The sequence below is a fragment of the Prionailurus viverrinus genome, chromosome E1, assembly GCF_022837055.1.
Source record: "Prionailurus viverrinus isolate Anna chromosome E1, UM_Priviv_1.0, whole genome shotgun sequence".
Lineage (NCBI taxonomy): Eukaryota > Metazoa > Chordata > Mammalia > Carnivora > Felidae > Prionailurus > Prionailurus viverrinus.
In genome coordinates this window covers 17,186,051-17,200,321 of record NC_062574.1, presented here as the reverse complement: position 1 = coordinate 17,200,321, position 14,271 = coordinate 17,186,051, and the positions used below count along the sequence as shown (strand labels likewise).

Genomic DNA, 14,271 nt, shown 5'->3' with positions numbered 1-14,271 from the left:
AGTCATTAGAGCGTGCAACTCTTGTTATAAGTTGTAAGTTTGAACCCCATGTTGGGTGTAGAGATCACTTACAAATAAAATCTTTAAAAAAAAGAAAGATAACAATATGATGCATATATCTGATATTTAATATTTTCATATTATTTAATATATAAATAAAAGGTCAGGGTTTAACTTGAAGAAGTCAACCAACATAAGAAGTCATGATTTTTGGTCACACAAAGTCACACATTTGTAGATAAGTGATATATAAATGTGTGTTTTGTTTTACTGGGGGGAGAACACACTCCTGTTAAATGGGGGGAAAAGGTATAAACATTAATCAACATTTTATTTATTTTTTATTTTATTTTTATTTTAGAGAAAGCATGTGAGCAGCGGAGAGGGGAGGTGGGGGGGGGGGGAGAGAGAGAGAGAGAGAGAGAGAGAGAGAGAGAGAGAGAGAATCTTAAGTAGGCTCCATGCTCAGCACAGAGCCTGCCATGGGGCTCCATCCCATGACCCTGGGATCATGACCTGATCCAAAATCAAAAAGTTGGATGCTCAACCAACTGAGCCATCCAGGCGCCCCAAAGATCATCTTAAAGACAGGTTCCATTTTATTGGTTCTCTGAAATTCAAATATGGATGCTGAGTAACAATTATGAATAATTTGGTGGGGAGGATGCCTGGGTGGCTCACTCAGTTAAGTGTCTGACTCTTAATTTCGGCTCAGGTCATGATCTCATGGTTAGTGAAATTAAACCCCATTTGGGGCTCTGTGCTGAGCATAGAGTCTGCTTGGAATTTCTCCTCTTTCTCTTGCACCTTCTTCGTTTGTGTGCATTTTCTCTCTCTCTTTCTCTCTCAATCTCTCTCTCTCTCTCTCTCTCTCAAATAAATAAACTTTAAAAAATTAATTTGTTGGGTATTCTCATTTTGGTAATACTTAATGCTGATTTTCTACACTTGATCTTAGCCAAAAGGCTGAGAAGCAATGTTGATTTTCTATTTTTGGTTGAAAATTACCTCCTTGGTAATGTCTTATTAAACTGTTGCTTTCAATGTATCAACTTAACTAATTCGATCCATTTTCTAAATTTCTATAGGCTAAAGTGATGGCCAATGAGGAGAAAAAATTTCAGCAACATATTCAGGCTCAACAGAAGAAAGAACTAAATAGTTTTTTGGAGTCCCAGAAAAGAGAATATAAACTTCGAAAGGAACAGCTTAAGGAGGTACTTATTTTATAAACTTTTTCAAGCTAGTTGTCTGCTTACTGATTGTATGTGATGTTGATCAACTCATAGAGCCACTAAGATAAAATTTTTGTTTGTTTTTTGTCACCATAAAATGTATATCAGTTTGAATGAAGACATTGATTATAATCAATTACTCTTCAGTGGATTGAGATTCTCAGTTGAGTAGGGTCTAAAAAGAATCGTCTCCTGCCAACAGGAGTTATTTTATTTATAATAGCTTTTGTAAGCACTTATTAAGTAACTGAATGATTAGAAATAAAAATATGTGAGCTGTGAAACAAAAAGCCGCACATTTCTTTCTGTATAACAGGAGTCAAACTCTATACTAGAACACTGGGTTTGAAAAGATTATAAATAGGATTCCCAATTGTAAATAAATATCCAACAGCATGCAGTTTCCCAGTGCAGTAAGAGTTGAATGTTAATGGATGTATTAGTTTAAATAATCTTTTAGGTGTATAACTTGTGTATGTATGCCTTTGTGTGTGTGTGTGTGTGTGTGTGTGTGTGTGTGTGTGTGTGTGTGTGTGTTCATTTGGAATAGTGATTCTAAGTGTAGAGGAAGGGACATACTAGAGTTTTGGTGGGGAAGTTTCCTGGCAGAAGATTTTGAGAAAGACACCCTTGGGTACAATGTGGCCCGTGTTCTCCTTGTCTCTTTCTATACTGTGTGTGTATATATGTCCTCTTTGGAGAACTACTAATTTATGTGTTTGTTTTTATGTGTTTGAATATCTTGTGAACTAAAGTTAGAAAGAATTGGTCTCTTTCTTGAATAACAGGGGAAGGACCATAAGGTTAGTAGTCTCTGAAAAATCAACTTACACTTAGGAATGATGGCCGATTTGTATTCTCTGCAATATTGATGTTTTTTTAGGTTGAAAATATGCTAGTATTAACATCCTAGGGTTTGTCTCATTGAGTGTATCATGAATGTTCTCATCTTGCCCAATATAAATGCAATTTCATTTAGATAGTTTCTAAGATGATATTTAAAATGCTATAGAGGGACACTTGGGTGGCTCAGTCGGTTAAGTGTTCTGACTCTTGATTTCAGCTCAGGTCATGATCTCACTGTTCATGAGTTCAAGCCCTGCATCAGGCTCTGTACTGACAGTGCGGAGCTGGCCTGGGATTCTCCCTTTCTTTCCCTCTTTCTCTCTGCCCCACTCCCTCACGTGCACAAGTGTGTTCTTTCTGTCTCTCAAAAATAAATAAATTTTAAAAATAAATACAGTGCTGTAGAAAAGCCTTGGTTTTTATTTGTTTAGTGGTATTATAATGCCAAATATTAAAATTTTTTTTTTCAACGTTTATTTATTTTTGGGACAGAGAGAGACAGAGCATGAACGGGGGAGGGGCAGAGAGAGAGGGAGACACAGAATCGGAAACAGGCTCCAGGCTCTGAGCCATCAGCCCAGAGCCCGACGCGGGGCTCGAACTCACGGACCGCGATATCGTGACCTGGCTGAAGTCGGACGCTTAACCGACTGCGCCACCCAGGCGCCCCTATAATGCCAAATATTAAATACCACTCATAAAGAATGTCTCTGTTCTCCCCTGGTTTTGTTGATTTTCCATTTAATTTCCAAGTCTTTTATATTGAGTACATCCGTAATCTTGCCAAAAGCTTGATATTTAGAATGTCAAAAACCAACTGAGACATAACTGTATTGTAGCCCTAACTTTAATTTACATTTGATTTTCCCCTGAAAGCACCACCTTCTGTCTATTCTTGGGATGGATTTAAAGAAAGATATGTTTTACTTCATTTACCAATTATTATGTACTTTTGAGTCATCATACTTGTAGTTATGCAAAACCAAAAAGTATGCATGTTTTCTAATGTATTTTTCTCTTTTCCTGTCCTAATTCACCGGTAACTCAAGAAAAAGGAAACTATTTACCTAACTCCTTAAGGTCATTGCCCTGTTTGAGCATTAGAGAGAACACAAATTCAGTACTTTTATTTAAATTTACCAGCTACCAAATATTACATTAACTACTTTCATGTAGTTAATTTTTATGTTTTTTTCTTTTTCTTTCTTTCTTTCTTTCTTTCTTTCTTTCTTTCTTTCTTTCTTTCTTTTTAATATTTGTTTATTTTTGGGAGAGTGCATGTGAGGGAGGGGCAGAGAGAGAGGAGGACAGGATCCAAAATGGGTTCTGCTCACAGGCTGACAGCAGCAAGTCCAATGTGGGGCCTCAAACTCACAAACCACTAGATCATGACCTGAGCCGAAGTCGGATGCTCAACTGACTGAGCCACCCAGCTACCCCAATTTTTATGTATTTTGAACTGAGTTGTTTTTTTGTTGCCAGGAACTGAATGAAAACCAGAGCACCCCAAAAAAGGAAAAACAAGAATGGCTTTCAAAGCAGAAGGAGAATATACAACATTTCCAAGCAGAGGAAGAGGCTAATCTTCTTCGACGACAGAGGCAGTACCTAGAGCTGGAGTGCCGTCGCTTCAAGCGAAGAATGTTACTTGGACGCCATAACTTGGAGCAGGACCTTGTCAGGGAGGTATGTTTGAATGATATGAAATCAGAAATAAGTCCCATCACATCTCAGTTATAAGGCCTTTGCACTCATTAATTCTCTCTGCCTAAATCCTTCTTCCCCAGATACCCAATCTATATAGCTAGCTCTCTCTCCTCTCCCTTCTTTAAATATTCTTCTTTGTACTTTTTTCTCTTACATATACACTTTTTGGGGGAAGTCTCTCTTCCCAGCTAGAATGGAAATTATGTGAAGTCATAGGTTTTGTACAGGTCTTTGTATCCCTAGTGTCTGGCCCATAGTAGGTATTCAATAAATATTTATTAAATAAATAATATTTATTATTGATCCATGAATGAAGTATTAATTTTTAAATATGAGAAAATTAATTGGATGATTTATGCCTTTTGATCTGAAATGAGTGCCATGAATTGTGTGTTACCACTTAGCACATTGTTATAATCATACATTTATTAACTGGTCAAGTGTAGAAACTCTTATCAAAATGAAAACAATTTTTTTTCTTATCAGGGATAACTGTGAACATAGATAAATTTATTTCCAAGATGGCTTAAAATAAGCTTCAAGTATAGCATAACTGTTCAAATTCAGTAATAATTAAAGAAATTGAAATTAAAACAGTTGCATCAATTAGATAAGAACAATTAAAAAGACTGGTAACATGGGGAAATGGACAGTATTGGTAAGTATAAACTGATACTGCCCTTTTGGAGTATAATTCAGCAATAGGTTTTAAAATTTAATATGCATCTATATTTTTACCAAATCTACTTCTGGGACTGTATCCTAAAGAAATAATAACATTGGGCGCCTGGGTAGCTCAGTCGGTTAAGCGTCTGACTTCGGCTCAGGTCATGATCTCATGGTTTGCGAGTTCGAGCCCCACATCGGGCTCTGTGCTGGCAGCTGGAGCCTGGAACCTGCTTCAAATTCTGTGTCTTCCTCTCTCCCTGCTCCTCCACTGCTCATGCTCTGCCTCTCTCTCTGTCTGTCAATAATAAATAAACGTTAAAAAAATTTTTTTTTTAAAAGAAACAGTAACATGGTTATATGATGTATCTATCATGCCATGGATATTTATTGAAAATTTGTTTAAAGCAGAAAAATGGAAAAATTAGGAATTGCAAAGCAGTAGCTTACTTTTGAAACTTAAAAAAAATTTTTTTTAATGTTTATTTATTTTTGAGAGAGAGACAGAACGTGAGTGGGGGAGGGGCAGAGAGAGAGGGAGACACAGAATCTGAAGCAGGCTCCAGGCTCCGAGCTGTCAGCACAGAGCCTGATGGCGGGGCTCTAACTCATGAGCCGTGAGATCATGACCTGAGCCGAAGTTGGACGCTTAACCAACTGAGCCACCCAGGCACCCCTTACCATTGAAACTTAAAAAAAAAAGATCTTTATGTACTGATCTGGTCAAGATGTATGTCCATTATATTTTTAGGTGAAGAAAGCACATTACAGGCCTATAATGTATATTGGTATTCAGTTTTAAAACTGTAGGTTTTGTATAACAGATGTGTCATGATAAGCATGGGGGGATATTTCGGAAACATTTGCACCAAACTGTTGGCTTCTGGAGAAAGGGCAAAGGAGGCAAGTTTCACTTCTGCACTTCTACAGTGTGTGTGGGTGTGGGTGTGTCTGTTGTATGTGATACACTTGTTCCTTTTATTCTGAAAAAAATTTATTGAGCATGATGTGCTAGGTATTATTCTGAGGACTTCGCATTTATGAACTTGTTTCATCCTCGCATTAAATCTACGAAATTGCTATATTATCTTCGTTTGAGAAGTGATGAAGCTGAAGCCAAGAGTTTAAATAACTAACCCAAAGACTTACTGCTCATCAGTAGCAGAGCTATGATTTAAAATACAGGCAGCCTAGCTCTACAGTCCATGTTTTTAACCACTACACTCCATTGGGTATACTGCATGTAATAGACTTGAATAGCATACTCTGAAAAAATACACTGGATGACTTGTGAACCCTCTTCAAATATAAAACTAGAAAACAATAAAGAAAGGAAAGAGGGGAGGACATTAAACCTCTTGAGATAGATTTGGTACCTTTTAAACTCACTGCATGAAGTAGTGTTAATGAATAGTAAATGAACAGTGTAAGGAAATGTGCTTATTGTTTATTTACTACAGCAAATATTATAAAACTCTAATACGATGCAGCCATTATTACATCAGAGGATTACATCTATTTCTTGGTTATTCTGTTTCTTAGGATTTTTTTTTCCAGGCATCATACAGCAGTAAATTATACTTTTGCTTTTTGTGTTGTGGATTAGGAGTTAAATAAAAGGCAGACTCAAAAGGACTTAGAGCATGCCATGCTACTGCGACAACATGAATCCATGCAAGAACTGGAGTTCCGTCACCTCAACACAATTCAGAAGATGCGCTGTGAGTTGATCAGATTGCAGCATCAGACTGAGCTCACAAACCAGCTGGAATATAACAAGCGAAGAGAACGAGAACTAAGGCGAAAGCATGTCATGGAGGTTCGACAACAGCCTAAGAGTCTGAAGGTACCCCTTTAACCTAAGCTTCTTGATAAAGGGGGAAAAGAGATAAAATGCATCCATGTAAACCGTAAAAGTCTAAGAGGTCTGGCATAAAGAATTTGAATAAACTTTTTTCTTTTCATTTTAAGAATGTTTGGTTAGTTTTAATGTGGAGTGTCCATAGCTGTAGACTTTTTGCTTATGTATTTTTCAGCAGTGTACCAAAACTTTTGACTGTGGGAAGTACCATAAACATGAATCAAAATTCTTATTTTAAATGTACGCAGAATGTGCAATGCTGATATTACAGGCTACATGTCAACATGGTAACCTGCTGTCTTCTCACTGTTGTCCCAAGTAATACAGTTTTGGAATCTTATTTCCTCTAAATATGATTTGTTTCCAGAAAAGGCACTAAGTTCTTAATCAGCACAAAAGCAATGAATGAAAACTGCTTTTTTATCCCCTCTCCCTTCATTATCTATACTTACTGTAAGAGGAACAAGGGAATCATCACAGTGTTACCCCCAGTCTGCTTGCTTGCTTTCTTTGCTTGGTAGTGTAGGTAAAAACCATGGCATAGGTAGTTAGAGGTACAATATTTTTTTTAATTGGCACATCAGTGTAAAGCAAATTGTTATATGCCTCCCTCTCCAAAATAAGGAAAAACAAGTGTTGGTGATATATAATACAAAGGACTTTAAATTTTGTATTTATTTTGAATACAGGAACTCATTCATATAATATGAAATTCAAAATATACCAAAGTATATTATAAAGATTTCCCCCTCTCTGCGTCTCCAGCCAGCTGATCTAGCCCTGAATCAACCAGAGTTAACAATTCTAGGATGTTTTCAAATTTTGTAACTTGTAATAAATACTTGAAGGAATATAATCAATCACATTAATCTTAATGAGCAAAAACAAAACCATCTACTACATAAGCTGTTGTCTATAGTAGTACCTCAGTTAATTTTATTTACATCCATTAAGGCCTACATCCCACAGTATTTCCTTTTTAAACTTTACCCTGACCCCTTTTATTTGATAATTTAACTATAGAACTGTTCTTTGTCTTACCTGAGTAACTGTCCTGGAGTGAAGTGCAGTTCATTCACAGAGGTAATCTATGTTAAAATCTATACCCAATCATAACTCTGATTCCCACCCAACTCCATTCTAATAGGCTGTCTTGAATGAGATATAGAAGCAGAATTAAAGTGTTTTACCCTTTCCTTGTGAAGGATAAAATTTCACTTTGCTATGTCTTCAAAATAACTAACATCAATTAAAGAGTAACTTGTGTTGACTACCCATATAACCTTCATTAGTCATTGCTTAGAAAAACTGGAATTCATAATGATTTTTCAGCTTTGTTTTGTCTTTGTAATGAAGACCTTTGTCTTCAGAACAATTTCCCACCAAAAGATTTTTAAAACATGTCTGTAAAATTAGTTACCATTTTATTTATTTATTTTTAAATGTTTGTTTATTTTTGAGAGAGAGAGACAGAGACAAGCAAGGGAGGGGCAGAGAGAGACAGGGAGACACAGAATCCAAAACAGGCTCCAGGCTCTGCGATGCGTGGGGCTAGAACTCATGAACCACGAGATTATGACCGGAGCCAAAGTCGGACACCCAACCGACTGAGCCACCCAGGCAGGCACCCCAGTTATCATTTTAAAGTCAGCAGTACCCAAAAGTAAACCAAACTGAAAGCTTGTGAGTTTTCTATAGTCATACCATAAATCTGTTATGACTGCATTTCATTGAGACTTGGAATAGGTAGTTGTTTGATATTTAACCCTTTCTGTTTCCTCTTGGAGCCTTTTCAGTTAGAAAGCTTATAAACACTAGATTTGATTTTTACAGATACTGTACAAAAAGTGAGGAAAAAGTAGTATTTCATAGTCATGGACTTTGAATAGAAAGCCTCCTTTTCTTTATTTTTTAGAGTTAACAAACTTGTGTGCAAGCAGGGGAGGGGCAGAGAGAGAGAGGGAAAGAGAGAATCCCGAGCAGGCTCCACACTCAGCGCAGAGCCCGATGTGGGGCTCAGTCTCATAACCGAGAGATCATGACCAGAGTTGAAATCCAGAGTTGGACACTTAACTGACTGAGCCATCCAGGCATCCCTAGAATGATTCCTTTAATGACCAGGGAGCTCAAGATTTTCCATAAAGGAAATCATTCTGTTACGTTAGTAGGGAAGAAAATCACGATACTTTCTTAGTTATATATATCTATTTACTTGCTCAATTTGAACAAATCAGACTAGATTTTAACACTAAGTCATTCCAATTTTATTTGACTAAATCATAACAGTTGTCTCTTTCAGCTTTCTTCAAGACTTTAATGGGGATTAGGGGGACTTTAGTTTGAGTACTTATGTAAGTTGGAGTTGGGGTACCATTTCTATAAAATGGATTGGGTAAACACTTAATTGCCTACTCGGCTGTTTCTTCATCTGTCATCCAGATGATAGTGTTAAATGATTAGAAACAACTGTAACTATGTTCTAGTTTTCATTTGAGTTTAGTATTGAGGGATACAGTTTATTCTTGGTTATAAGTATTAGTATTATTCATGTGAAAAATTTTTCAAGTTCTTTTTTCTTATTAGGCTAATATAGAGTGATAATTTTCTTGATATAATATTTTAAAAATAAAAACTTTTAAAAGAACGAATGTTATACAGAGGCAGGAGAGAATGTCTAAATTGTATTGTTTGATTCCTAACTAAGTTGGAAGAATTTTGTTAACCAACGACAGCATTTAAGTGTGGTACTACCAAGCATAGAGTTTTGGTTGGTCTCTACTAAGCAAGAGTTTTGCTTTCTAGCTAGACAATTCTTGACCCTTCACAGAATAAAGTATATGACTATGACATAGTGCCTCAGTTGGTGTGAAATATGGAAAAGGTCTGTTTGAGGTTGTAGTATTACAAGGGGTGGTGAATAGTTCCTTGACAAGTGTTTTACTTTGGTGTAATACGTGCATTTGTTGCACACTGAATCAACCAATCAATATCTAGCAGTATTTATATTTAGGTAAAATAATTTCAAGTGTAGTTTCTGCCTTAATGTAGTAAATGAATATATTCTCATTTACAGGCTTACTCAGTATACTTTACAGAATTATATCTCATCTTGTTAAATCTTATTAAAACCTGAGTTCAGTGATTAGCAAAAACTAAAGCCAAAACTCTCTGTCTCGGAGCTCAATTATTTTATCTCAGAAATATTTATGTAGCTCATGGCTCTTATCACTCCAAGAAAGGATGTCCTCTCCCTTGCCCCATGACTTTATTTTTTTTAATTATTTTTAAATTTTATTTAAATCCAAATTAGTTAACATATAGTGTAATAATGACTTCAGGAGTAGAATTTAGTGATTCGTCACTTACATATAACACCTAGTGCTCATCCCAACAAGCGCTTTCCTTAATGCCCATCACCCATTTGGCCCAGTCCCCCCCCCCCGCCCAACACCTCATCCCATAACTTTTGTTTGACCTTTAAAAGGTTAGTTAACTTGACTGACTTTCAAGTTTTTGCTAAGGATGTTTCTACCTAGTTTATTTCCTTAAGGAAAAGAATTGTATGAAGCAATATTAGTCTGTTACTAATACCCTGCTTTTGTGGAATCTGTCATACACTATGTAGTTAGAGTTGAGGTTGTTATTAAAAGAAATTGAAGCAAAGTGTTTCAGATATGGAAGAGAGTAAATATGCTTATTTTCTGCCTCAGAGATTTGATAAAATATTGTCTGGCCAATAAAATACTTTGCTACATGTAATCAATGAGAAGAAATTTGATTTTCTGTCATTAATATATACCATAATCAAAGCTAATTTTAATACCTGCTCATCAGTAAATTTACTAACAAAATAATGACTATTGCTTGAAGTCCTGTGATAAATGAGGTTCTTGATATTTTAATGTTTTAAATTAGAGCTTTTGTTATAAAAATGCATAGAATCCAGTGGTTTGACCCAATAGCCAAGTGTAAAAGTACCTGCAACGTTACGATCTGACCTTTTTGTTTTCTCCCTTTCTCCTAGTAGCCTTTCTTTTAATGAAAACCTAAGGTATACCAAATGCCAAATGTTAAAAATATATGCATCTATTTTTTTCTTCCCAGTCTAAAGAACTCCAAATAAAAAAGCAGTTTCAGGATACCTGTAAAATCCAAACCAGACAGTACAAAGCATTAAGAAATCACCTACTGGAGACTACACCAAAGAGTGAGCACAAAGCTGTTCTGAAACGGCTCAAGGAGGAGCAGACCCGGAAGTTAGCCATCTTGGCTGAGCAGTATGACCACAGCATTAATGAAATGCTCTCCACACAAGCTGTGAGTTTGTTTTATTTAGACAAAATAAATTTAGTGCTCCTTTCTTTCTACCAGCAATGAAATCCCAGCAATTAAAATATTAGTTAGAAATGATACTTCTCCTGCAGCTTGGGAAATAATGGTGATGGTCCATATTCTTCCTTCTCTGAGCATTGCTTGGAAGTATGCATGATGTATGCAGAATTCTTATTGATACATTCAGACATGAAGTTTTATTTATTTATTTTTAAAATCTTTCCAGGGAGGGGTGCCTGGGTGGCTCAGTCAGTTAAGTGTCTGACTTCGGCCTGGGTCATGATCTTACCATTCCTGTTCCTGAGTTCAAGCCCCGCATCAGGCTCTGTGCTGCCCTGAGTTCAAGCCCTGCTTCGGCTCTGTGCTGACAGCTCAGAGCCTGGAGCCTGTTTCAGATCCTTTGTCTTCCTATCTCTCTGCTTCTCCCCTATTCATGCTCTGTGTGTGTCTCTCTCAAAAATAAACAAACATTAAGGGGGCGCCTGGGTGGCTCGGTCAGTTGGGCATCTGACTTCAGCTCAGGTCATGGTCTCACAGTTCATCAGTTTAGGCCCCGCATCGGGCTCTGTGCTGACAGCTCAGAGCCTGGAGCCTGCTTCAGATTCTCTCTGCCCCTCCCCAGCTCATAGTCTGTCTATCTGTCTCTCTCTCTCAAAAATAGATAAACATTTTTTTTAAAAAATTTTAATTAAAGTCTTCCCAGAGAAGTTTCTCTTTTTTTTTAATTTTATTTTGAGACAGTCAAAGAGAGAGTACATATGCGCATGCGCATGCAGACACACACACACACACACACACACACACACACACACACGCACACACACACACGCACGCACGCACGCACACGCGCAAGTTGGGGAGGGGCAGAGAGAGAATCCCAAGCAGGCTCTGAGATGTCAGCAGATCCACCCCCCTCAGAGCTGGAACTAAGGAACTGTGAGATCATACCTGAGCTGAAATCAAGAGTCAGAGGCTTAACCAGCTGAGCCACCCAGGTGCCCCAGACATAAAATTTTTTTGTTTTGTTTTTTAAGTTTATTATTTATTTTGAGAGAGAGAAAGCACAAGCATGAGTGGGGAAGGAGCAGAGAGAGAGAGACAGAGAGACAGAGAATCCCAAGCAGGCTCTGCGCTATGGGCACAGATGCTGATTTGGGGCTCAAACTCACAACCCGTGAGTTCATGACCTGAGCCGAAGTCAAGAGTTGAATGCTCTATTGACTGAGCAACCCAGGTGCCCCTAGACACTAAGTTTTAAACAAGCTCTCTGCCAGTGCCTCTTAGCACATGCCTGTTGAGGCTTATCCAAAAAGCATATCAAGATTGGAACAGCAGCTTTGTTAGGTAGTGGGCAAAAAGTAGTACTATATTTGGAATCCAAATGGTAACATTTGAATAGAAATGTAAAATATTTTCTATATAAGTTTTATAAACATGTTTTTTTGGTATTTTAGAGTCTGTAGGCCAGGAAGCAAAATTGAGGATATTATGTGGATACTTATATAGCTATTTAAAATGTAACTACTTCAAATGTAAAAACCATTCTTAACTAGCGGATTATATAAAAAAATGAAAGCAAAAAAACCCAGCTGCTGCCCAGATTTGGCCAGTAAGCTGTTTGCTGGTCCCTATGCTGTAGTTATTTTCATTGGAGAGAAAACATTCAGAGTCATACATATTACCTGATCAGATTCTAGATTTTTCTTAAGAAAAATATGGTTATTTAGCCATCTTCCAAAGAGCTGATGATAGCTTTACCTTCCTAAAGATAAAGGTTACTAGACCTTCCTTTTTCAGAGATGTTCATTCCACGACATGAGAGAGAACAATTGTATATCCTACAAAAGAGTAGTCTGTCTTCTTTCACACCTCCTCTTTTCCATAGGTCAGGAATAGAGAGCTCACAGTTGGATATATTTGTTTTCCTTCTCTCTTTCAGCTACGTTTGGATGAAGCACAGGAAGCAGAATGCCAGGTTTTAAAGATGCAGCTGCAGCAGGAACTGGAGCTATTGAATGCATATCAGAGCAAAATCAAGATGCAAGCCGAGGCACAACATGATCGGGAGCTTCGAGAGCTTGAACAGAGGGTCTCCCTCCGCAGGGCACTCTTAGAACAAAAGGTATAAGTAATATGAGGAAGGTAATTGTGCTAGTGTTTGCTTTTAGCAAAAGCATTTTATACATATTTTTCATATTGACAGAGGTGGCATTGGATTGTTTTCATAATACCATATTTCCTTAATTCTAGTTTTGGTAGCATTTTGCTTTTTCTTTAAAATTATTGATTTGGGTGCTTGGATGGCTCAGTTGGTTAAGTGTCTGACTCTCAGTTTTGGCTAAGGTCATGATCTCAGGGTTTGGAGTTCGAGCCCTACGTTGGACTTGCTCTGAAAGGGTGGAGCCTGCTTGGGATTTCTGTCTCTCTGCCCCTCCGTGGTTTGCTCTCTCTCTCTCTTAAAAAATAAACACTTAAAAATTAAAAATAAATAAAATTATTGATCCAATAATTAACCTTATAATTATTGAGTTCTAAACATCAAGGAAATATAATTAAGTAGTAATTGCTAGAAAAAGGAATATGGGGTTCTGTGAAGACAGTTGAATTGGGAGAGAGTAGTTCTGGCTCCGTGTTCCTCACTTCTTTTGTGTACCTTCTCTCGTTAAGGAGATTGGGGGTGAAAAAGGAGATTGGAGAAAAACTTGGATAGTGAAGAAACAGAACATTAGTAATTGCCTGGGAGAAGCAGGAATGAAGCATCAGGAATATATACTTGTACATCTTGGGCCTGTAACTATACAGATTGGTGGAAGATTATTAGAGGGCAGGAGGTAAAACCAGTTCCACACAGGTGAAAAATCAGGCTGAAAATGTTACTTCTAGATGTATCTTCACTTACTTATTTTTTACTTATTCTTTGTCAGATATATTAAAGAACAGAACTATAATCTCCAAATTCATTTCATCCTTTAAGGTAGTAGAGCTGTGTGTGAGTATTATGTATGTTTTAGGGAAAGGGTGAGGGGCAGAATTTTGAGAGGAAAAGTATTTGTTTTTATAAATATAGTTAACCCTTAACGCAGGGGTTAGGAGTTGTGACAACCCATGCAGTTGAAAATTTGTGTATAACTTTTCTTACACATTATAAAATTGACCGGAAGCTTTACCGATAACATAGTCGATTAACACATATTTTGTATGTTATATGTATTATATACTGTATTCTTACGGTAAAGTAAGCTAGAGAAAATAAAATATATATTTTTTTAATGTTTATTTTTGAGAGAGCGCAAATGGGGGAAGGGCAGAGAGAGAGGAGACAATGGATCCGAAATGGGCTCTGTGCTGACAGCAGCAAGCCCGAGGTGGGCTTGAACTCATGAACCAGTGAGATCATGACCTGAGCCAAAGTTGGAAGCTCAACCGCCTGAGAGCCACCCAGGTGACCCAAGAAAAAAAAATATTATTGAGAAAATAAATTTACAGTACTGTACTATATTTACTGAAAAAAACCACATGTAAGAGGATCCATGTCATCCAAACTTGTGTTGTTTAAGGGGCAACTGTAGTAGAATATCAGTTGTATCTAGGATTCAGAGCTATGTTCAAGAATTCCTGGGCCAT

At 37.2% G+C, this 14,271-nt stretch overlaps 1 protein-coding gene across 2 annotated transcripts in view; it reads left to right on the top strand.

Moving 5' to 3' along the window:
* TAOK1 (TAO kinase 1) overlaps positions 1–14,271 on the top strand; it is a 146,364-nt gene that overhangs the window by 115,341 nt on the left and 16,752 nt on the right. For both annotated transcript variants that reach the window (XM_047832129.1, XM_047832130.1), the window contains 5 exons: positions 1,089–1,217; positions 3,564–3,767; positions 6,061–6,300; positions 10,420–10,632; positions 12,587–12,769. In XM_047832129.1, the coding sequence (XP_047688085.1) occupies positions 1,089–1,217; positions 3,564–3,767; positions 6,061–6,300; positions 10,420–10,632; positions 12,587–12,769 (969 nt within the window). The remainder of the gene's footprint in view (positions 1–1,088; positions 1,218–3,563; positions 3,768–6,060; positions 6,301–10,419; positions 10,633–12,586; positions 12,770–14,271) is intronic.